Here is a 25,801-nt window from a genome sequence, read left to right on the forward strand (position 1 = left end):
TTAATGGGATATAAAACAAGACAAAGCTGTCTTAAAATAGAACCTTAACAAGCTACCCACAGAAACAGAAACCCCAGGGTTGACAGGAACCCAAGTAGGGCGCAATAGCATTCCCACTTAGATCCAAGTTAGGAGGTGGGTGGAGGCCAAGCACAGAGCCACGCACAATACAGAACATTACCTCAAAGTCTTTGATTTCAGATGCAATCACTGTTTACAAAAGAATTTGTAGTTGGGCATGGTGGTACATGCTTTAATCCCAGCACTCAGGAGGCAGAGGCAAGTGGACCACTGAGGGTTCGAGGCCAGCCTGGTCTACAAAGTAAGTCCAGGACAGCCAAGGCTACACCAAAAAACCCTGTCTCAAAGAAGTCAACAAAACAAAAAAATTGTTATTCTGTATTGTTAGTCCAAGGTGCCAAAACTTGGTTTTGAGTCCTTATTTTTGAACATACTAATTTTTATAGTACCAACAAAATCTTCATGAGTTTGGCAGAAGTCTACCATCCCCACAGCAAGACTGAAGCTAAGCACAGTCTAAGAGACCAGTTTAAGGGACTCTGAAACAACCATCACTACTCCTGCTTAGTTCCTAGTCCAACTAAGATGAATTCACATACAAAGAATCTCCACCAAGATCTGTGATGAGGTAGGTATCTCTATTAGGCATCATACCTTCATTCATATTGTAATTATATTATTGGAATGTTGTGGTTAAGAAAAATTGTGCAAAGTCAGCTAATTGCTTAAACCCAAAATCAAAAATATTAAAAAAAAATAATGATTAAAACAGATTTAGTGAAAACTTGGCAAATGAGATTCCACTCGAAGCCTACCCAATGGGAGTAGTGGAAGAACTCAGGGACCAGTCACGAGCAGTGTGCTCAGTTCCTCTCAACCACGGCAGTTGTCCCTTCTTGTTCTTAAGCTGTGGAACTCTGGGAAGTCTAGATCCCATAATATTAAAACAGTAAACAGGATATAATGCACCAAACAAAAAGCCAAAGACTAATTAAAATAAATTAAGAAATATATTTATGTTGAGAAATGATAAAGATTGGCATCCTGAGAAATTTTTTCCATCTATAAAAAGAATGTAGGGCTATCAATGCCGAAAGGCTGACATAATGATTAAATAATACACCGAGAACACAGAGTTCTTAAGAGTGACACAGAGTAAGTGCTTGACAAATGGTAGCTACCAGGACCATCAGGAGGAAGAGGAAGTTCAGTAATGAGAGCTTCATATTTGGACTAGTTACCACCTCCCCTTCCAGCGTCAGTGAGCACATGAATACGGTCACTGTTAACCCAGCGAGGAACTTCTGACTAGGTCTCCCAAGAACACCAAGACTGGTATATAGAAACCAAGATGAAATTAAAAGTTCCCTGAGGAGGCAAATGGCTAGCAAGAACATTTTTGTCATCTTAAAGCAGCATTAAAAAAAAGCAAGGGCTCACTCACAGGACATAAAAATTAGGATTAAAAAGAATTGAGACAATTGAAAAGCCTTGACATTTAAAGGAAATGTCAATGACACAGTCTAATGAAAAGTAAAAAATGTAAGAGTGGAAGACTTTGCTGGATGTACACTTTTCTAATGTATGCACATGGTAGGGCATGCCTATAATCACAGCACTCAGGAGGCTGAGGCAGGAGAATCATTGAGTCCAGGCCAGCCTGGATTACATAGTGAGAAATACCGCAGCCCACCTCTCCCCCCCCCCAAAAAAAAAGAAAGAAAGAAGAAAACAATCCAGAACTTGCCTAACAGCAGAGTCAATATGCCATCTTCACCTTGACTTATTCCTAGGGCCATCCTGATTTTTTTCTTCTATTTCATAAAGCATTTACCGTCTTTTTCTCCCAGTGTGGAACTTATTTTCAAGGAAATCCATTTTTATTTTTTAAAGTTGAACTTTTTTTCCCCTCTATTCTAACCCTAGAAATACAAAGACATTGATGAAGATGAGAAGAAACCAGCCAGGCTTGGTGGTGCACACCTTTAAGTCCAGGCCTTTCAAGAACTGGAGTCAGGGAGGTCAGGAGTTCAAGGCAGCCTTGGCTACCTAGAAAATCGGGCTCGTGAGACCTGCCTAACTCCCCCAAAGAAGAAATCAAGCTACTATTTCAGCCATGGGAACAATCCCATGTCAGGCCCCTCATGGTTTTCTTCAGAAAGTCCACGGGGCGGAGAGGCGCTCCTGAAGATGGACCACGTGCAGCTGACAGGCTGGCTGCGGAGACCCAGCTTCCGAGGCAGCGGGTGAGAACACCGTGGATATGGCTTTCTTCTTCCCCTTAGTGGAAGAGCTACTTGTGACGGGCATCCAAAAAGTGGCCAGATTGCTTCATGGCCTATTTAGCTAGTTATTCCAAAGTTTAGAATTTGCTATCTGTCAAGCATTCCAAAAATAGGAAGAACTTTGACTTTAAGTCAGGAATGGTGGCTCATGCCTTTAATCCTAGCACTTGGGAGGCAGAGGCAGGCCTCTGTGAGTTTGAGTTTGAGGCCAGCCTGTTCTATAGAGCAAGTTCCAGGACAGTCAGGACTACATAGACCCTGTCTAAAAACAAAACAAAACAAAACAAAACAAAAAACAAAAAAAAACCCTTTGATTTTATTGCCTTGGCCCACTTTCCTGCTATTCTTTCTTTAAAACAAAACAAATACATCCCTTCCCAAAATATATATAAGCCCTCTGCAGTGAAATGAGAGCAGTCACTATATGCCCACGACATGCCTGTGAGACTGTAACCTGAAGACACGCACACCCAGGTCCCTGGTTCCCACCACAGCTTCTGCATTCTATAAACACACTTAAGGCTCAAAAGGCAACACTGATGCCCAAGCAGCCCGGGAGGCACATAGACATGGAAATGTTTTCTATACTGGTCAGTCCAAGTGTCAGATAAAATACTGTCACATCTTCAATAAATCTTTCATTTAAAAGGGGCTCTAACCACTCAGATCTACATAACAAGATCAGTAACTCTGTCAGGGATTCCGGGGCCCACCTACAACGGCTTGTCAAGTAAGCTGGGCAGTTGTGTCATTTAGGTTGCCTTGGAAGCTGGTCCACTGAACCTCAGAGATCTCGGGTCCCTATTCAAAGCCGTGGGTCTTCACAGAAGGATCTCTCTGTTACAGAGAAAGTGGGGGCAACTATTCTTGCTGGAAGGTCCCTTGATTTGTATCAGTCAATCCCAGTTGGTCTCAACCACATTTCCAGTTGCCCAATTGAAAACTTGCTTCAGCAAGGAGTGGGGTGGAGGGTGGAGAAATGCTACATCCCAGAAAACACGAGATTTCTGAGATAAAAGAGAAGCATGCTTCCTTTGGGCTGAGTGTAGTCCCCTATGTTAGCACCGCCATTTAGTTCCTCGCAAATTAAATTGCGGCTTCTGAGAGGAGGTCCCATCCTGGGCACCAAAAGGAAATTAAAGGGAAAAAGTAGAAATTCCCAGGCCAAAGCAGCATTTGAGGCCAGTTCATGAAAGTGGAGTTCAGCAGGCAGCAGCGATCCCTAGGCTCCTGGACTTTTCTCCAGTTCTCACGGCCCCACCTGGACGCCAATCATCGGCACCACTTGCTCGATCCACAGCAGGTCCAACGGGGCTGAGGCTCGAGTTTGCCGGCGGTGGATTCTGTGGATCCTCAGAAGGTACAGGACGATGGCCAGGAGCACCACCAGGGTACAAGCGAAGAAGAGATAGTGGTTGTAGACAAAGGAGAGCCGGAACCAGCTGCCGTGGGCTTGCCGGACTCCTCCCTGCCGGAGGTCCCTAGGGGTTGTGGAGAGAACTGTTAGTGTCAGAGTGGAAAGTGCTGTGATTTGAAGGGTCCATCCTAGTTCATTCCCAGTATTCATCCACTCTACCCAGCTTACTAACATCCGGGCCCAAGGGATCACTGATTCCTCCTACACCTTCCTTTCTCTGGTCCACAGATGGAAGAGTCCTGTGGGCTCTACAGAATGTAGAGACAAAATCAAAAGGCCTTTTAAACTAAAGTTAAAAAAAAAAAGTGAAGAGAAAGACAAAACTGGTCACCTGCAACAGAAATCTTTTTTGCTGTTGTTTTGAGTTTTGTTTATATACGGAGCCCTGGCTATTCTGGAACTCAGTATTGTAGCCCAGGCTGGCCTCCCACTCAGAGGTTCACCTACCTCTGCCTACTGAATCCTAGGATCAGAAGTGTGCATCACCAAACCTAGCTGTAACATAAGTCTTAAAATAGAGTTTCTAAATACAGTACTAAGAATAGAGTGTCCCCAAACTGAATGTGTCTAGATCTTTTTAAAAATATGTTCATACATGAAGGCAGTTGTGGCCTGGCCAGCTGCATTATAACCTGGAAAACAGCATTATAAACCCTGAAGAGCACTGGTCTTGTGGCCTGTCTAGAATGGGCCACTCCGGCATCATCCAACAACTAGACCCGTTTTTATTTGTATGACCTGCAATGGGTTTTTTTTCTTTGTTTGTTTGTTTGGTTTGCTTTGTTTTGTTTTGAGACAGGGTTTCTCTGTATAACAACTCTAGCTGTCCTAGAATTCACAGAGATCTGCCTGCCTTTGCCTCTTGAGTGCTGGGATTAAAGCCGCATGCCACCATGACTGGCTTTGCAATGTTTTTTAAAAGTAGAACTCTTCACATGGAAAGATTTCATATAAAATATGGATTTATGATTTCTCTGAACAAATGGAACTGGCAAGTGCTGGGACAGGAATTAGTTGGGGCACTCTCTGGTTCCACACATTGCCACACAGCCTACTTCCCTCACCTCTGTCCCCATCTGCTTCCTGAGTTTAGAGGGAAAGGCACAATTGAGGAAAAGTACTTATTTTATTTGAACCTGTTCTAGGAAAGGACTTAAAACCTGTCCCAAATAGCTTACAGGACATCGTGACAAGGAGGCATCGGTCTCCCACAGCAGATGAAAATACCCATCCTAAACCACTTCAGGTCCTTTTTCTGAGGCTAGACCACCACAACTGTGCCAGGTGTCAGAAACACGTGTCTGGGATGATTCTACCCACTAGGAAAGACAGTTTCCCCAGAAGCCACCTCCAGCTCCTTGTCAAATATGTTTTCCAGACTAACTTAAGGTTGCCATCTTGAGCTGAGCATGGTGGCGCACGCCTTTAATCCCAGCACTGGGGGGACACAGTCAGGCGGATCGCTGTGAGTTTGAGGCCAGCCTGGTTTACAAAGGGAGTCCAGCACAGCCAAGGCTACACAGAGAAACCATCTCAAAAAAACCAAAACCAAAATCAAAACCAACCAAACAAACAAAAGATTGACATCTCAGGTCACCAGTGGTGTCCTAGGAACATTCGGCATAAGCCCAATCCTAAGGACTTATCTGCTGGAGAACAAATAAAGCTGACTTTCTGAAATGGGAAAAAATGAGGAAGGGATTCCAGGCCGGTCCATCTCCATGTTCTGTTTCAGCAGGCCTGACAGGAACAATGGCTCAGGCGGAAGGAGCAACAGGAGTCTCTGGACCGTGGAAGGGCGGAGCAGCTCTCTAGAGAAAGCTATTCTGAGGCATCAGCTTAACACCCTCTGAGGTCAAGGTACCAGCTTGGTTAGTCCGACTTTACCTGAGTGGCAGGAATCGGGTTTTGTACAGAATTGCTCCCAGCGTCCACTGTACCTCCCGGTCATACACCAGCTGCGCCGTCTGCAGGTTTGGGTAGTCGTAGGGGAAGTGGAAGCCCTCGTGCAGGACTTGGTACATCCAAGCTGACTTAAAACATTGATACCTGAGTTGTGAGAAGAAGAAGAAAATATAACTGTGATACATTCTTTGTAGGATGTCACTGACCAGCCTCTCCCGGCTTTATTTACCTTCTCACCTCAGCCAAATCTGAGCCTGTCATTTCCTATTTTCAGGTCTTCAGAAACCACCCTGAAATAACTATGATGTATTTGTATCCCATCTGTGATTTGCATAAATGAAAACAGGACTGGCAGGGTCGCTGTCCCTCGGGAGCTGGGTAACAAGTGCACAGGAGTTTGCTGCGCTATTTTACGTTGGTTTGTTCTTTGAATTTCTCTTTTAGACTTTTCTTTTTTCTTTTTTTTTTTTTACTCTGTGTAGCCCTGGCTGTCCTGGAACTCACTCTATAGACCAGGCTGGCCTCAAACTCAGAGATCTGCCTGCTTCTGCCTCCAGAGTGCTGGGATTGAAGGTGTGTGCACCACCATGCCTGACACTTTAGAAATTTTCAAACTAAACATTTAAAAATGGGAATATTATGAATCCTTGTCAAATGTTAACATTTGAATCTAGGTAATAGTTAACATGTTTTTTAAGATTTTATTTATTTATTTTTATTTTTATGAGTGCTCTATCTGCATGTACACCTGCAGGCCAGAAGAGGGCATTCAAGGGCATAGATGGAAGAGCAGTCAGTGTTCTTAACCTCTGAGCCATCTCTCCAGACCACAGTTAGCATTTTCATTCTTTCTACTTCTTGGCTAATTTTCTACAAAATGTTTAAAATAGAAAAGGTTATCACTTGGAGGGAGTGTTCTTTGGTAACTATTGGTTTCCCAACACAGAAATGGGCTCAGTGGTCCCAATACTCCAGAAAACCAAAATCTGAAATAATCAAATTCTCTTTGAACCTAAAATCCAATCTGTGCTATTCCACAAGTCCCCGTTACAGCCAGTCTCCCGCCCATGCCTTAAGATCACACCCAGAGGAGAAAGGGGATGGCCTTACTTCAGCCGATGCTCATCCGCATGCGAAGAGAAGAGGCCGTTCTTGAATCTCTGCGCTAGTACTGACCAAGCCATGCCACAGTAATCCTGGAACAAGCACAGAGACGACACGGGGCAACACAAATTACAGGCCAAGCCTCCAACTTCCCATAGGCACAGCTGCTCCACTTCTAGGCACTGGGCTACTCTGTCTCACCAAGGGAAGTGAATGGCCCACTGGACCACCCAACAGGCTGCCACGCCTCCTCTAGTCCCATGCTTCCGTGTCTAATACAAAACAGCCCAGGCTGGCTCCTCAGCCTCTCGGGCGTCAGAGAGCCTGAAGGTTAGGAGTAAGAATCACCTCAAAAGCCAGGGAGCTAGTTCCCCTCCACTCTGTGGAGAACTCACATAGGCAAGAAGACCAGCCCATCACCAGCCTGCCTGGAGGTCACAACTCTCAAAGGCTGGGGGCGGGGTGGGGTGTTCAGGGAAAGAAGATTTGCTGACTCTCAGGTGCTAGGTCTCTCCTATGTGCCAGAGGATGAAGCAGTGAGAGAGAAAAAAAAAATCCTGTCCCCATGAAGCTTCCATTCTATTGGTAAGAGAATCAACACGAGCATCACAGAGTGTGCAAGGAGGCACCGTGTTCAGTGGAAGGAAAGCAGGAAATGGGTACTGTGAGGGGGGTGGTGGCTGTGGACAGGGTTATCTAGGGAAGAAGGCAGGAAGACAGCACTTGAGTAGGATCTTTTTTTTTTTTTTTAATATTTTTTTTATTATGTATACATTGTTTTGCCTGCATGTTCCCCTGCAGGCCAGAAGAGGGCAGCAGTTCTCATTATAGATGATTGTGAGCCACCATGTGGTTGCTGGGAATTGAACTCGACCTTAGGAAGAGCAGGTGGCGCCCAGGGCTCCTGTGACTCAGACAGCTTACTGCGTCACGAGCAACTAGCAATCCCTTGAGCCCCTTGGCATTGAAAACAAAAGGATCTGGAGAATCTCTGTGACAAGAAAGACCCAAGCCAGGCCGCTCAGGGAGGCCTGGACTCTGGGAGGAGAGGAAGATAGGATCCCTGGAGCGGGGAAGAAGCAGCATGAAGCAGGAGCGCCACAGTAGTCCCCGGACTGCCCTGGGCATGGGGTAGCAGAAAGCACAGACAGCGCTCTGTTGGATGCCAACCTTACGACATGTGGTGGAGGCAAGAAGAAAGGAAAGCAGAAAAACAAGAGGAGTCTTCCCATCTGTCTCTCAGATAGATCAAAGAGATGGCAGGGCTCGCTCTAGAATGTTCCCTGAGACTCATATCTTAGAGACTTGGGCCATGGCACTGCTGGGACATGGTGGGACAGAGTCCTTAAGAGGGGACTAGTGAGCAGACTATTGTGGGCAGCCCTTTAAAGGACATTGCGGGATCCCAGCTCCCTCTACACTTTGCTCCCAGGCTCAGCCCTGCATTTCCTGATGTGTGCCCAGAGCAAAGCGGCCAGTGGATTGTAGCCTGGAACCTACAAACTGAGACAAAGTAGACTTTTCTTCTTTTTAAGTTGAACATTGCAAGTGTTTTGCTTTAGTGATCTTTTTTTTTTTTAGTCGACTAACAAAACTTTCATCCCAGCTCTTGAGAAGTAGAGGTAGGAAGGCCAGCCTGGTCTATAGAGCAAATTCCAGGCTAGCCAGGGTAACATAGTGAGACTCTATGTCAAAAACATAACAAAACCAAAAATTAAAATGAGAGATAGCATCAAATTTCACTATCACAGCCTCTAAACTAAGGCTCCAGGAGGTACAGCGAGCTGCTCAAACGTTCAGCTCTGCAGGTAACTAAAGAAGTGAGCCTGTAAGACGTTTAAGTTCTATATAGATGCAAAGTGAATTTTTACTCTTTCACTCAAAAACTACTTCCACCATCACTTGGGTTTACAGCACCTTTTACCACTAACCCCCTATACCATTCTGGCCTCTTTTACAAGACTTTCTTTTTAATTATTTTTGGGGGGAGCGGTCTGTGTGTGCCACATGTGTGCAAGTGCTCAAGGAGCCTAGAAAATGGTATCAGAGCCCCTGGAGCTGGAGTTTAACAGGAGTTTGTTGTAAGCTTTCCAACATGGAGCCTGGGAATTGAACTCCGGTCCTCTGGAAGAGCAACAATCACGTTAGTCACTTAGCCATCTCTCCAGCCCAACTCTGGCCTCTTAATAGTCCAAAGCAAGAGAAGAAAAACCTGCCGACCAAGAGCACATTACAAGTCACACACCTAGCAAAGGAGGAAATATATGAGAGGGCGCATTTGAACCATCAAAGTCAGAAGAGTTGGAAGAAAGCCTAACTATTCACCATAAGAACCATTTTATACCCCAGCGATAATACAGCCAAGGAAACCTGAATATAGTCATCAGAAGGCAGTTTAGCAGAGATGGTTTCTCAACCTCTGAGTTCACTTTCTCCTCTATAAAATGGCCTTTAAAAAAGGCCATTGTAAAGACTCAAATGAGGTCATGCGTGCAAAGGCCTTTGCACAACGCCTGGCACAAAGGCAGGCACCTAATAAGTGGCAGCTGCCAGTATGAGTCATTGTGATTATTAATAAGTTACCTGAGCAGCCTTGGCAAACGTTGGCCCGTGGTAGCGGCCACCAATGCGCAACACGTCCTCCGTACAGTAAAAAAACTCCGAGAAGCCGTAGAACTCGCTGTTGTTGAAGTCAATTGGTGACTGGTAGATACCATTGAGTGAGGCCTGGCTGGTGTTGGAGCGGGCCAGCAGGGGGCTCAGCATTGCCCTACAAGTGGCCCAGTCTCCCTTGCCTCGGACATGCAGGACCTGGCTGTTCCTCTCCACCACATCTGTGAGTCCCACAGGCAGGCAGGGGTCCAGGAATGGATTGTCAGGACTCAGGCCTGTCTTCTGGCCTAGCAATCTGTCACAACGACAAAAACAGAGTATGGGAGTGCTGGACCTGACCTCTTCTGAGAACTACAAGGCACTTCATAAATCCCTTCTGCTTCTCAACGACAGCCCTAGCAGCAAGGACTGAGCAGGGCATCACTGTGCTGCAGCAGCAGCACATGCATATTTAAGCATGTTAAGTTTAGAAAAAGAGAGTGATGCATGTACCAGTGATATGGATTTTACTCAATCCTACGGTGTTGGAGGTTGCTCTGATGTATTTTGATGCTAATTACTGCTTGCTGTCTCTGTACCAAGGTTACTATATAACTTTGCCTAAGGAACTTCCTGTTTGACCAATAAAGGGCCATCACACCTCGGTGGTGCTGGCAAATAGGATAGGCGTGGCTGGCTAAGGTTCCCAGGCTTGGGAGAGAGTGAGAATCTTGGGAGGAAGGGAGACCAGAGGAGAAGAGGAGGAAAAAGAAGGCTGGGCCATGGGTTAGGTGGAGAAGAAGCACATGGCCGGCATGGATGGAGATTTGGTCCAGATGATGATAATTAGCAGCTGTCACACTGCATCCGTAGTCAAGAGGCTGAGAGAGAAGAATGCGGGTGCTCAGCTCCCAAGACCCCGCCCGACCCATGGGACTGTTCCCACATTCAGGGTGGGTCCTCTCTCTTCAGTTAACTCTCTTGGGAAATGACCTTACAGACACACAGGGCCTTGTACCTAACTCAGATTGTCTTTGAACTGGTGATCCTCCTTGGATTATGGATGGGAGGTAGCTCAATAGAAATTATTAGAAGCAGATGGCATGGGATGGGGGCAGGGTATGGGATACCTGCCCCAATATGGGCTGTAGTTTAGGGGATTAATATCTGCCCTGCTCCAGGTTAGGTACGGCTACTTTAAAATATAACAGGTGTCTGTGTCTTCACTGATTGCTAGAGGGTTAGAAAATACCGACAGAATAATAATTATAAGCCTGATAATAAACATTATTAGGCCATACTGATAAATTAACCATAACACTATTATTAATGTGTATTTCCCAGTGTAGGGTAAAGCAGGAGCTATGAATCTGCTGTTCTCCCTCCAGCCTTCACTCCCGCACGCCTCTGTAGGTACAAGGAATTCCTGCTTAACACACAGTGGGAGCTGAAGAGATGGCTCAGCCATAGAGCACTGATGCTCAAGTGTGAGTGTTTGAGTTTTAGTCCCCAGAACACACGGGATTGCCAGGCGAGGTGCCATGTGACGGTAACCCCATGGCCTTACAGAGTGATGGGAGGCAGAGAGAAAACCCTGAAGCTAAGGGGCCAGTTAGCCTGGTGTGCACAGCAGTGGTCTGTCGGAACAAGGCGCAGGAATGGAGTCCTGTGAGGAGAATTCTGAGTGCTTGTGAGAGCACTCCAAGAAAACAAGACACGAGGCTTGGGACCTCAGTTTCTTCAAAACACAGAATTGGTTTAATGCACAGGAGCAAACCTAACTCTCACACAAGAGGACCTAATCCACATTCCATGACGTCGGGTGTGGCTAACAAACAAACAAACAGGATGGACACTTCTGCTAGCATTTCTACTAAAGGGCAGAATGTACCATTGCAGAGCAGGGGCTAAAACAGGGGCCCCAGAGACGCTCCTGGAAAGGGGCAGTGGACCGAGCCATCCTAGCTGGGCATCGCTGTTTCTACCTGATGTCTGCAGCTTGCTGACAATGTACGTTAGAAACGTGGGATCTGGGTCAAATGTACCTGTTTTTGCTCAGTGTTGCATTCAGCACAAGCTCCTCATAGCGCTGCCGGGCAAAGTTGCCTCCAAAGCCCAGGAAGGTGGTGACGTAAACCCTGTACACATGCTCCGTGTGCTGCACGTCACAGCCCAGGTTGAACTCAGCCAGCAGGATCTTGGCAGCTTCTTCCTATAACGCAACGTCAAGAGAGGAAAAGCGTTTCTGGTCCTTTTTCAGAAAGCAGTGGTGGCGCTGTGAATACAGCAGACCATTTCTATGATTACTCTTTCCAATGGCCTTTCACCCTCATGGCCAGGGGCAGTAAAAGACTACTGTAATCCCAGCACTCACGGGGCAGAGGCAGGAGGATCACCAATTCAAAGACAATCTGAGTTAGGTACAAGGCCCTGTGTGTCTGTGAGGTCGTTTCCCAAGAGAGTTAACTGAAGAGAGAGGACCCACCCTGAATGTGGGGACAGCCCCACGGGTCGGGGTCTTGGGAGCTGAGCACCGCATTCTTCTCTCTCGGCCTCTTGACTACGGATGCAGTGTGACAGCTGCCCTCACCCCTGCCACACCTTCCCCATCACGACGGGCCACGCCCCCTTAAATGTAAGCCAAGATAACCCTTCCTCTTAAGTTGTTTCTTTCAGGCAGTTTGGATCATCATGAGGTCTATTCCATGACTTTGTCTACAGCTATCTGAGAAGCTTTAATATTTCCTGTGACAGGGGAAAGGTGTTGTTCTTTGGGTGTTTTTTGGTTATTCATTTGTTTCAGACAAGGTCAGGCAGAAGCAGGAAGATCTTCATGAGTTCAAGTCCAGCCTGGTCTACAAAGTGAGTCCAGGACAGCCAGGGTACACAGAGAAACCCTGTCTGGAAAAGCAAAACAAAACAAAAAATTGCAGCTGCAAGTGCTTCCACTGCTGCTTTCTAAGTGTGTACACATGAGTCACTTAAGACCTTACAGCCTAGGGCCACTCTCCACCCATTCCTTATATCAGAACCATGTGTTCCTTTTACCTATTGAATAAATACTAACAACTTCAGCAAAAAAGCCTCATAGTCACACTAGTTCCCCCAACCTCCGCCCCTAGCATGGACACCTCTGCCTGTAAAATTCCTATTTCCAACAGTCCCACCCATGGGAATTCAGACATAGATGTTCCTTAGGTTTCCTCATACTCAGGAGCACAAATGTGAATTATTTGAACTCATGAAGTCTTAGGGTTTCAGAGCCAAAAGACCAGAGAGATGCTCTGACCCCGTCTCAGGACCCTACAATACATTCTTGGCTGGAGATAGAGCTGATTGGTACAGAACTGGCTTAGCATATGCAGGACCCTGGGATAAATCCACAGGAGCACAAAAAGCAAATAAAAGTTAGCATCAAAATATATTTGCTAATGGGCTAGGGACTCAGTAAAGTACTTGCCACACACAGAATGAGGGCTTGAGTTGGATCCCCAGTTCAACATGAAAACCTAGGTGTGTGATGTCACCCTTGGGTCTCCACACTCACTCTTACCTATACAAGCACCCACACCACCGACACAGTCACACATAGACACACACACACACACACACACACACACACACACACACACACACACACAAAGATGGGTATAATCCCACTGTTGGGGAAGAGAGGGCAGAAGGCCCCCTTGGGCTTGCTGGCTAGCCAGACTAGCAGACAAGTTCCAGGTTCAGTGACAGACTCTGTCTCAAAGAGTAGGGTAGCACACAACTGAGAAAGATCCGGACACTGTCCTCTAGCCTCCACATACACATGCACACAGTGTGTGTACACCCACACACGAGCACACAGGCAAACAGTGTAGAGCTGAAGGAAAGGAACAGTAGAGCAAGGTGAGCATGAATGGTATCCAGGACTGACCTGTGTGGTTACTCTTCAGGCAACCCCAAAAGATACACAGTATTAATCATAACTGCTAAAGTGTATCAAACACTTATCATAAGCTGGGCGGCTTGCTAAGTGATTCACACCCTGGTGTCCCGACAACTTGGCAAGACAGATACAATTATGCTCTTTGGACACTAAGGATCAGGAAGGTAACCTTCCCAAGATAATGCAAGCTACTGCCAGTGCCGTGGCAGGCACAGGCCTTTAATGAGGCAAAGGCAGGAAGATCTCTGTGAGTTCAAGGCTAGCCAGGGCCACATATTGAGATGCCCCCAAACCCCCATCCCACCTCCCCCCAAAAGATAACCCAGCCTCAAACAGTGATCATCCTTCAGAAGCACAAACATCCCTAAAGGAACTTCCATGCAAGGCCAAATACCTGTTTGGGAGGAAGAACGGAAGTTGAGGTAGGAACTTCATAGGCAATTTGGAGAGAAGCTCCTCCCATGTCCAGGATCCCCACAGTCCTCCTGCGTCCTGCTGCTGAGTCCAGGGAAGTGTTGGCATCTGACTCTGAAATCACAGATACAGGAACCATTGGGGGGGCAGGAAGAGGAGGAGGTAGGGGAAGAAGGAAAAGGGGGAGGAAGGAGGAGGAGGAGGAGGAGAAAGTTGTTAGGCCAGCAAGATGGCTTATCCTATAAAAGTTCTGGCTTTTAACTTGAAAGCAACTAAAATAAATTAATCTAACTACTGGGTGTACATTATACAGAGAATAACTCTTGCAAATGACTTAAATATAATATTTTAGCTCTGTACCCACAGGCGTAGGAGAGAACCAACTCCAGAAAGCTGCCCTCTAACATGCACCATGGCCTGCTCATACCTGTCCTCACACGTACAATAAGTAATGCTTAACAACAATGGGGAATTATTATTTATTTATTTATTTATTTATTACTGTGTTCTGTGAGCAAATATTTGCAGTGTTGAGACTGGGTGATGGGAGGAGCTCATCTATGCTCATTCTGTTGGGTATTCTACTTTTAGAGGGGATTGGAGCTTTCCGTAGAAGAGAAGCTCAAAGCAAGCACTACACTGCTGACAGCTGGGGAAGTGGCTTCCGCCTTGAAGACTATGCTAAGGCAGGAGAGACTTACCATCTTCATGGTCAAATCTTCCCAGAACAAAGTTGATTCCAATCCACGCGTAAACTCCTAGGGAGAAACGGAAAAGGCCTCGCTAGAATTTGCTACAGCTGGACCAAGCTTATACCCCTCCCCAAGGCTGCCTCTTTTATCAGAAAAGTAAAAATAAAAAGAACCATAATATTCTACTCCATATTTTCTGGCATGGCTCTTACACCTTTTTGTTTCCTTTCTCTTCCTCAATCTCTCCCCATCTGGCACACTGCACTCCCCTATCCTAAGGGTGCCAGCTGGGCTCACCCGTCTCTCCCCATCTGGCACACTGCACTCCCCTATCCTAAGGGTGCCAGCTGGGCTCACCCGTCTCTCCCCATCTGGCACACTGCACTCCCCTATCCTAAGGGTGCCAGCTGGGCTCATCCATCTCCCCATCTGGCACACTGCACTCCCCTATCCTAAGGGTGCCAGCTGGGCTCACCCGTCTCTCCCCATCTGGCACACTGCACTCCCCTATCCTAAGGGTGCCAGCTGGGCTCATCCATCTCCCCCATCTGGCACACTGCACTCCCCTATCCTAAGGGTGCCAGCTGGGCTCACCCATCTCTCCCCATCTGGCACACTGCACTCCCCTATCCTAAGGGTGCCAGCTGGGCTCACCCGTCTCTCCCCATCTGGCACACTGCACTCCCCTATCCTAAGGGTGCCAGCTGGGCTCACCCGTCTCTCCCCATCTGGCACACTGCACTCCCCTATCCTAAGGGTGCCGGGGCTCATGAATGCTAGCTACCTACATCCCAACCACTTAATTTGCTTAAAATGTGCCCAAACTAGACTGAGTCTCCTTTCCTTTTTTTCTTAGGTATTTCTTGGCTTCAACTGGAAGCAGTTTGAGATAAAGTATGAACCAGGTGTGGATACAAAGAACTTTAAAACTGCTTTCTAGCTCAAAATGTAGGAAAACAGACTCTAGAGGTTCAGAGGCAGTAGGGGGGCAATTCCAGGGGGATTTGTTTTTGCTTGTCTGGTTGTTGTTGTTGTTGTTGTGGTGGTGGTGGTGGTGGTGGTGGTGTGTGTATGTGTGTGTGTGTGAATGTGCATGTGTCTGTGTGTGTATGCTTATATGTGCGTGTTTATGTGTATATGTACCTGTGTGTGTGCATGTTATGTCTGTGTGTGTATCTGTGTGTGTGTGTGTGCATGCGTATGTGTGCATGTGTGTCTGTATTTCGTCTTCCTCTATTGCTCTGTATCTTACATTTTTGAGACACGGTCACTCAATGAACTTGGAGCTCACTATCTCAGAAAGACTGACTGGTCACCAGCCCCAGGATTTCTCATGTCCGCCTGCCCAGCAATGGGTTTACAGGCACATGCTATCATGCCTATCTTGTGTTTGCTTTGTTTTGGTTTTTTAACATGTATTTACTTATTATATATACAATGTTCTGCCTGCATGTGAGCCTGCACGCCAGAAGAGGGCACCAGATCTCATTATAGATTGTCATGACCCACTATGTGGTTGCTGGGAATTGAACTCAGGACCTCTAGAAGAGCAGTGAGTGCTCCTTAACCTCTGAGTCATCTTTCCAGCCCCTCGTGTTTGTTTTTCCTTCTTTCTTTCTTTCCTTCCTTCCTTCTCTTTTCTTAAGTATTTCGAGACAAGGTTTCTCTATATAATAGCCTTGGCTATGCTGGACTCACTTTGTAGACCAGGCTGGCCTCGAACTCACAGAGATCCGTCTGCTGGAATTACAGGTGTGTGCCCCCGTGCCCCGAGTCATGCCTGGTTTTCACATGAGTGCTGAGGATCCAAACTGCTCCTCGCGCAGATACTTTGCTGAGCCATCTTCCCAGACCAGTCCATTTTGTTGTCAATTTCACTCTGTAGCCCAGGCTAGCCTACACTTCGGTTTACTATGTACCTTCGGACTAGGGGCAATCCTCCTACCTCAGTCTCCAAGTGCTAGGATCAGAGGCACGTGCCACCTCACTGGGCCTGGCTTGCCTCTGTTTACTCTGTTCCTCCCTACTGGGGCACTCCTGCCAAAGATGGGGTACAGATGAGCAGACACCTGAAGTGTAAAGGAAGTGAATTCTCTTTGGTCTGAGGAGCTATAGCCTCAAGCAGATGGGAAAATACATTATTTCTCTCCCTTTGTTCTCCAGCCACTCCGCTTTGGTTGCAGATGCAATCACGGTACCAACTTGGCAGAGCAGATGAACTCAAAGCCTGTTTTACTAAGCAGAGGAGCATGACCCTGGGCTCCAAGGAACCAGAATGTATGAGGAAAGCCACGAGAACACAGAGTACATCTGTGAAGGAACTGGGCTCACCTCCAAGCTACACATACTGACCCTAAACAATATAGTCACAGTTTCCAGAACGGAATTGTGGGACAGTTCATTGCCCAGTCCCAGAATGGTCAGTGGCTGATACACATGGGACAAATGCAAACAGTAATGTCAAAGCTTTGATTAAAGACCTAATCATTGAGAGCCAGTGAGTAGCTCATCACAGAAGGTGCTTAAAATGAGCGTCCTGCATATACACTGCAGAGCAGAGTAGAATAAAACCCTGGTCCAAGGCTAGTGAGAGGACTCAGCGGGGAAAGACATTAGTCTGCTAATCTGAGCTTAATTCCATGTGTTGAAAGAGAAATGACTGCTGAGGATTGACCTTCACACATAAGCCATAGCACCAATGCACAATAAATAAGAATAATATAAAAATAAAAACCAAAAACAGTAAGGGCTCAGTGATTAAGAGCACTGGCTGCTCTTTCAGAAGACCTGGGTTCCATTCCCAGAACCCACATGAATCATTAAAAAATGTTTTAAACATTAAAATCCTGAAGAATTAATAGTAAGCAATAAAAAATAAAATAAAATAAACCCACATAATAAATGTACAAAGTTGAATGTAAACCAGATGAAAGTGTCTATTTTAAGAAAAAAAAAATCAATGTTGTCCTTCTGCTGTAAACAGGACCCACAACCTCATGATATTCATGGATGTAATAAAGATTATTTGTCTTGCAAAAAGCAGGAAAATGTTACCTCATAAGGGAAAAAGAGTGAGAAGATGCCAATTCTGAGATGATAAAGATACTAACTGTAATGAAAAAGATGACAAATGGCTGTGTGACTAAGAAACATGAGTAGTATTGCCCGGACAGGGGGAAAATAAATTATGTATACGCACATATGTGTGTGTGTGTGTGTGTGTGTGTGTGTGTGTGTGTGTGTGTGTGTGTATGCAAAGAAATAGAGCATTAAGGAAAAAATGGAAACATTAGGATTAAATTTTTAAAAACAAATTTCTTTCCTTTGATGGATGGCGACTAGAAGACATATGAAACCACCTCCTTTAAAAATGATTTTCTTAGCAGGGCGTGGCAGAGCACGGCTTTAATCCCAGCATTTAGGAGGCAGATGGAGGGGGATCTCTGTGAGTGCGAAGCCACCCTAGTCTACAAATAGAGGAGTCCAGGACACCCAAGGCTGCTACACGGAGAACCCTGACCCAAAAAACCAAACAAATGAAAAAAACTTAAAAATTAAGAAGGATTTTAACTGTGTGTGTGTGTGTGTGTGTGTGTGTGTGTGTGTGTATGTGTGTGTGTGTGCGCACATGCATGGAGACCAGACATGACACTGGGTGTCGTCCTCAGTCACCCTCCATCTTATGTTTTGAAGCAGGCTCTTTCACTAATTCAGCTAGGCTTACTTGTCAGCAAGCTCCAGGCCTTCCTCTGCCTTTGCCTCCCCAGCTCTGGGACTACAGGTGTGCATCACCACACCTGGATTTTTATGTGCATGCTGAGGGATCCAAGTCAGGTCCACTGCTTGTGTGGCAAGTACCTTACCAACTGAGCCATGTCCCCATTTCAGAAGAGATCACCTTCTTTCAAGAAATGGAAATGGCCGGGCATGGTGGCGCACGCCTGTAATCCCAGCACTAGGAAACAGAGGCAGGGGGACTGCTCTGAATTTGAAGCCAGCCAGCAAGTTGTTGACCAGCAAAGGCTACATGGTGAGAGGCCTTGTCTCAAAAAGAGAAAAGAATTGGTCGTAACTCATCCTTCGGGAAACGTCTGGGCCACATGAGAACATCAATGCAGTGGTGTGTGAAGGAAAGTAACACAACTGCACAGTAACTGCAATAAAAGGAAAACCGGAAACAAGACGAGGTAACTCGGCCTAATCATGCCTTGACTTAGGTCTCCCCACACTTAATGCAATAACTTGCTTTCATACCTAATTAGGTAAAGTACACATAACCCCTAGAACTGTGGGTTTCCAACCATGCAATTAGCTAAGCAAAGATGCATATATGAAGCATGGTGCTCTGTGCTAAGGTAGAGGGAGTTGTAAACGTGTGACTTCTAGAAACACGCATGTGAAACAGGCTCCTAGTGCAGAGTTTGCAAACAGACTATGCAGCTGAACCAAGACAATCCTTGACAGGGAAACGGAAGTCAGATGCACGCAGTAATCCCGAACACCTGCTAAGGAAGCTGATCCGAGCACCTCAGAGGCAACCCAGCTCCGCCCTGCCAGGCTGAGTACCTTCCTGCTTCCCAGAGATCACTTCGGCCTGAGACTGTGAAAAGAGGAAGTCAAACTCCAATGGCAAATCCTTCACTAAATCGGCCAAGATAGCCAATTGCTGCCTGTGGAAAAAGAACAAAAAAATCCCAAAGTTAATGATTAACCGTCTTTTCACCTGGCACCTGGCACCTGGCCCCTGAGGAGAGGGTGGGAGGGGCACCTGAGCCCAGGGGCTGAGCGCTAGCCTGAGAACGCAGTGGGCCTGTCTCTTAGGACAACCACAAGATGTCAGGATGCCAGTCCGGCTACCCCGTCCACTGGTCACAATCTGTTTGCAGACCCTGCACTAGGAGCCTGTTTCACACGGTGCTTCTAGAAGTCACACATTTACATCTGCCTTTACCTGCACCATGCTCTGTTTTGGCTCCTATTTTGACTTCAGAGGTTCACACTGCATCCAAAGAAAGGCAGCAGTATCCCTTAAATAATGCTGTAACTCAGTGCTCAGTGAGGAGCGCGTGCCTTTATGACCCTGCGAGGGTATGAATAAGTCACAGGGAATCACAGATGCTCCTAACTACTGTGAGAGGAGGAAGGCGACTACAGAGCATACACTCACCCTCAGACCTTACACAATACAGACAATGCCTCACAAACTACACTGTGAGTTCCACAGGCTTTTATATAATCCTTTATATAAGCTAACAATTAACTTTTTAATCTCCTTTTCTATGTTTCAAGGGTTGACGTTTTTCTGTATAAAAATCTTATCATTTGAAGTTCAAAACCCAAAGTTCGTAAGAATTTCCATTTCAAGGGTGACATTTGTAGCTTAGCGTCAGCTACTCTGTGGGTTCGTCTTTCTTCTGCCTTCTCCACCCCTTTTCTTCTCCCCTTTCAACCCCTTAACTCTAAGTATGAGAGAGAGAGAGAAAAAAAGGATAGAAAGGAAAGAAAGGCGATTCCTGAATAAAGTCAGGGGTCCTAAATGGGACAACGCTGACCCTGTCCTTGGACCACTTCCCGCTGACTAGGAACACTGAGCTCCTGGGCTAGCAAGGCTGATCTTCATCCTTAGGATATTTCATTTCTTCTTCTTCCTCCTGTTTCTTCTTTGCACACCAGTACTTAACAAACTAAGACCAACAACAGCCAACTCAGGGCCCTAGGATTTATATGCCCTCTGAAAAGTCCCCAGAATTCCCAAAGTCACACAATTGGGGAAACTGACAACATCACGCCTCTGCTAGAGCATGAGGCAAATCAGTTAGCTTCTGCGAAGCAGCCCCAAATCCCCATGCCTGGGATTAAAACAAAAACATGTCCTTATATTTCTGTGTTTTTTAAGGAACCCAAAATTCCAAATTCTCACTACAAGTATCTACGTGGGCGTCTCTCTGAGGTTTTAAGTGTTTTCCTAGGATTATTAGACAAGGTAAAAATAGATAAACAAAGCAAAGGGTAATATCTTAGATTCATTCTCCCTCTCTCTCTCTCTCTCTCTCTCTCTCTCTCTCTCTGTGTGTGTGTGTGTGTGTGTGTGTTCATATGCATATGTAGATAGAAATCAGAAGCTGGCACTGAGTGTCTTCCTCAACTAGTTTCTTCCTTTCCAAAAAAATTAAATTTACTCATTTTATTTTATGTTTTGCCTACATGTATGCATGTGTGCTACATGCAAGTTTGGTGCCAGTGGAGGTCAGAAGAGGGCATTAGATCCCCTGGGACAGAAGTTACAGATGGTTGTAAACCACTATGTGAGTGCTAGGAATAGAAACCAGGTCTTCTACAAGAGCAACAAGTGCTCCTAACCACTGAGCCATCTCTCGAGCCCTCCAGCTAATTGATTCCTAGCCGGGGCTTCTTAAGTGAACCGGAAACGTTCTGGTTTGGTTACACTAGCTGGCCAGCAAACTCCAGGGATGCTCCTGTCTCTGCAGCCCCAGCACTGGGATTACAGCATGCACCACTACACCTAGCTGGGGAATCTGAACTCAGCTCCTCATACTTGTAGGGCAAGTACTTTCCCATCCGAGCCCTCTCCCCAGCCATTTGGACTTTGGAAGTTACTTATTACAGGAATATTCTATTCGGCCAGCTGTCAGTATAACTCAGGGAAGAATACTGCTGCCACTTCAAAGTACAGAATTACACTTGAACTAACTCTCCAATACCATCTCCTTTACAGTGTTAACTGTCACATGTAATAAATTCTTAGAGAGTTTACAGGATAACCAGGGGGCTCTCCATCTTTCTGGACTGCACATGCTTCTGAGCGACTCCTGGGGGAGGGACTGCTGGGCCTGGGCCTGACACCAGGGAAAGATGGACACCAGCCTTGTGTACCTGGTGCCCATGGAGGTCAGAAGAGGGCGTGAGATGCCCTGGAGCTGGAGCTACGGATGGTGGTGCTGGAAACTGAACCTGGGTCATCTTTGAGAACGCGTGCTCTTGACTAATGAGCCATCTCTCTAGCTCAAGCCACTATACTTAAAAAATGTAATTCAAGTATTAAAAAAGACAACTATATTATTATTGTTTTGTTTTGTTTTAGTTTTTTTCAAGAGGGTTTCTCTGTGTAGCCTTGGCTGTCCTGGACTCCCTTTGTAGACCAGGCTGGCCTCGAACTCACAGAGATCCGCCTGCCTCTACCTCCCGAGTGCTGGGATTAAAGGCATGCACCACCACACCGAGCTATTATTATTTATTATAGTAATTATGGGGAAATAAGATGATAACAAAGGAACTAGTTAAATAATTTATGGAACATCTGTGTAATGAAATTACTACCATATTAATCAATTTATATTTCTTTTTCTTTCTGAGACAGGGTTTCTCTGTAGCCTTGACTGTCCTGGACTCACTTTTGTAGACCAGGCTGGCCTCAAACTCACAGCGATCTGCCTGCCTCTGCCTCCCGAGTGCTGAGATTAAAGGCGTGCGCCACTGGGCCGGACCTATATTTCTAAATGATAACATGAAAAGATTTTCAAAATACTTTGTTGAGTTTGTTTAAAAATATGTAAATAATGTGAATTATAGGATCATTATAACTTTGTAGAGTTACATATAAATACGCAAAGAAAAGGCACCCACACAAAGTGAAGGGCTGGCTAGCAGAACGCACAGCTGTGTCGGTCCTGGTCTACTGTTAGGCCTTCAGCTAATGATGCAAGGCTACCGCTTTAACATTTAAAGTGTGGTCTGTAACATCAAAATGAAAATTTGTAAACAGAGAACTAGATGGCCTCTCATGATAACAAATGACTACATAAACATTCTGCTGCTCACCAGTAAGCCAGAAAGCAAGCCACTCACAGTCTACAGAGGGGGCAAGGAGTCCATGGAGCACAGTGCTGTGGGGCATTACGTCACATGGCACACCCAGACTGAAGCCCTACGCCAACATCTAGGGCTTTTATTACCGTAGTTTTAAGAAACGCCAAGTGAGAAATTGTAAATGGATGGAAAAGCAAACTGCTATTTATCAAGGAAAAATATTTCCACTCATAGGAAATGCCCAATGCTTATGAGACTATGGTCATTTCTAGAAGTGTAATTCCAAAGTCACCGCTGGCACTGAGCTCCCCGTGTCACCAAAAGCACAAGCACCAACACCAAAGCCAACAATGTGGGAGTACACCAAACAAAGCAGCTTCTGAAAATGACCAACAAAGCGAAAACACAAGCTACAGAACGGGCAAAGTACTTACAGACTGCGCATCTGATGAGGGGCTCAGTCCTCAGACACAGGAGAAACTTTACAACATAATAGAACGAAACCTACAACCTGATCTTTTCATTCATTCATTCATTCATTCATTCATTAATTCATTCAGAGCTGAGGACTGAACCCAGAGCTTTGCACTTGCTAGGCAAGTGCTCTACCACTGAGCTAAATCCCCAAGCCCACAACCTGATTTTCAAATGGATCTATGAACTTGATCAGCCATTTCTCTGAAGCCAAACAAATGGCCAACTGGTCCATGAGAAATTCTTAGGGTTCTTATGAGGGAACTGCAAATCAGCACTGCAGTGAAAGACTATTCACACCTCTTGGGGTGGCTAAAAAACAAAAAACAGTATTTGCCGAGATGTGGAAAAACAGGGACCCTTGATGGCAGAACTACAAAAAGTACAGCAGCTATGGAAAACAACATCCAGGTACTTCCAGAAAGTGTATGTGGAGGGCCAGCGACATGACTGCAGTGAAAGCTGACCCTGACGATCACAGCTTGACTCCTGGAACCTACATGTTGGATGGAGAAAACAACTCTCTGGCCTCTATGCAAACACACACATGCACGCGCGCACACACACACACACACACACACACACACACACACACACATGCACGCACGCACACATGCACGCACACACCATGTTAAAAACTTTAAAACTACATATAGACAGCTGGAGAGTTGGCTCAGCGGTTAGGAACAATGCCTGCTCTTGCAGAGGACCCAGGTCTGGTTCTTGGCAGCTACATGGTAGCTCACAACCGTCTGTAACCTCTAGTTCCAGAGACCCAATGCCTTCTTCTAACCTCTGTGGTCTCTGCAAAATGTGGTGTACATACATACATGGAGGCAAAAGATACATACATAAAATAAAAGTAAGTAAAGCTTTTCAAAACACTGCATGTGAGTAGGTGGGGGCGACATCTCAGTTGTGGAAAATCTGCCTAGCTAAGCTCTGCATTCGACCCCAGCACCTTTCTTTGGTTTTTTGGAGTTTTGTTTTTCAAAAAGCCTGCAGTGGTAACACACACCTTTAATACCAAGTTCAAGGACAGCCTGGTCTACAGAGCCAGTTCCAGGACAGCCAGGGCTACACAGAGAAACTCTGTCTCAAAACAAACAAACAAACAAACAAACAAACAAACCAAAACAACAACAAAGAATATCACCTTCGAGGTGATTACCAGAAGAACTGAAACCAGGATCCTGAAAACAGACTAACACTTGCACAGTCATTGCAACATTATTTACAGCAGTCCATATGTAAAAATGACCTCAATGGCCAGACACATGACAGGATTAAAAAACTATATATGTAATGCAGGAGGCTGCCAGCCAACACGGTCAGTCTTGAGGACGTTATGCCAAGGAAAAGACGCAAAGCTTCAGGCAAACACGGTAAAGAAGCTCTCGGGATCGGGCATAAAGCTCTGCACATAGCCAACAGAATGTGTTGTACACTCAAAACCTCACACAGGGCCTGCAAAGAAGGCGCATGCTGTTCTCGCTGGGGACGGGAGCCGGTTTCTCAGCACCCATAGCATGTGGCCCACCCCTGCTATAACTCCAGGTCTAGGGGATTCAATTCTCTCTTCTGGTCTCCACGGCAACTGTTCTCACGTATGTGCACACATCCAGATATTAAAAAATTAAATATGAGGAGGCTAAAAAAAAAAACTCATTAAGATGACAGAGCTCATGTTAAGCATGTGTTGCATCTTCGATACAATGTGTTTCCCAAAAGGATCTAACAGGTTTTCTCTGCCAACTAAGTAAGCCAATTCAAGCCGAATTAAAAGTATAAAGGTAGGTTTATTGGGGTCAGCTCTCAGACAGGCTGACTAGTCCCAAGGGGCAGGGACAGGGAAATCACCATGCAGACAGGGAAAAGAGGAGCTGGGAGGAAGGAGAGAAGAGACACACAGGGACCAAAGTGTCTGGATTATATAGTGAAGAGGCTCTGGGAAAGGGGAAGCCCTGCCTCTGGGTAGAGGGTGGGGTAAGGACTGAGGGATGCTGGGAGAACTTGGGAAGCCAGGTCAGCTTTGGTTTGTTAAATGGGTACTTCAGCTGCTTGCCCTGAGTCTGAAACCCAACAGGCTCATGTGCTGACAACTGCCTCCCTAGCTGGTAGGTCCAAGCACAGACAGGTAGTTGGGTCACGTGGACCCTGATGTCATCACTAGTTAATCCACTGATGGAGTCATAATCTGCTGGTACTACTGAGAAGTGATGAGGGCTAACTGCAGGTCACTGAGGCATGCCCTTGGGGTCTTTCTTGTTGCAGGACCTTCTCTGGCCATCTATGCCACTGTGAACCATGCAGCCCTGCTCCGCTGTGCCCACCTGCCATGATATTCTGCCACACCACAGGCCCATAAACAATACAGTAGGCTTCAGGTGAGAACTGGGGATTAAAACAAATCTTTCCCTTTCAACTGTTTCTCTTGGGTGCATGTCATAATGATCAAAGTGTAATGCTGTGTTCTCACAACAAAATAAAATGAGGAAAAACCAACACTCTGGAAGTTCACTCCCACCCCAGGTCCATGTAAATGTGCTGGGACCCAGGAGGCGTCAGGAGAGGGAAGTCACAAACAAGGAGGTGTCTGAGCTGAATTCAACATCCCCCTCCCTCTCATACTCTTTTGTAGGAAGAAGGATCAGGTGTCAGGATACCAGGCTGATGCAGGTTCAGGTGGAGCCCACACAACACCCTCCCCACACACACACCTACACATACACACCCCCACACACACCCATCCCCACACATCCCCACCCCCCACACACACGCCCACACACACACACACACACACACACACACACCCCACCCCAACACACACACCTACACACACACACCCCCACACACACCCATCCCCACACATCCCCACCCCCCCCACACACACACACCACACACACACACACACACCCATTCCCATCCACACACCCTCACCCCCACACATCCCCACCCCTCCACACACACACACACACACACACACACACACACCCCTCCACACACACACACACACACCTCCACACACACACGCCCACACACTGGCTGGGGCTGAGAAATATAAAGTGATATAGAGACTGAGGTTTGTGTAGCAGGGAGAGGGGGCACTCAGCATCATCACAGGACCCACACAGAG

General features: G+C 46.3%; 1 protein-coding gene across 6 annotated transcripts in view; it reads right to left on the reverse strand.

Moving 5' to 3' along the window:
* Positions 1 to 1,012: 1,012 nt before the first annotated feature.
* The window catches only part of ENTPD7 (ectonucleoside triphosphate diphosphohydrolase 7), a 38,981-nt gene continuing 14,192 nt past the window's right edge, over positions 1,013 to 25,801 (reverse strand). For all 6 annotated transcript variants that reach the window (XM_084754585.1, XM_084754584.1, XM_084754587.1 and 3 more), the window contains 8 exons: positions 18,931 to 19,034; positions 14,374 to 14,430; positions 13,653 to 13,786; positions 11,370 to 11,536; positions 9,316 to 9,640; positions 6,739 to 6,824; positions 5,611 to 5,772; positions 1,013 to 3,787 (listed from right to left, as the gene is read on the reverse strand). In XM_084754585.1, the coding sequence (XP_084610711.1) occupies positions 3,556 to 3,787; positions 5,611 to 5,772; positions 6,739 to 6,824; positions 9,316 to 9,640; positions 11,370 to 11,536; positions 13,653 to 13,786; positions 14,374 to 14,430; positions 18,931 to 19,034 (1,267 nt within the window). In that variant the 3' untranslated portion in view covers positions 1,013 to 3,555. The remainder of the gene's footprint in view (positions 3,788 to 5,610; positions 5,773 to 6,738; positions 6,825 to 9,315; positions 9,641 to 11,369; positions 11,537 to 13,652; positions 13,787 to 14,373; positions 14,431 to 18,930; positions 19,035 to 25,801) is intronic.

This window comes from Acomys minous (genome assembly GCF_964271855.1).
Source record: "Acomys minous genome assembly, chromosome: 2".
Lineage (NCBI taxonomy): Eukaryota > Metazoa > Chordata > Mammalia > Rodentia > Muridae > Acomys > Acomys minous.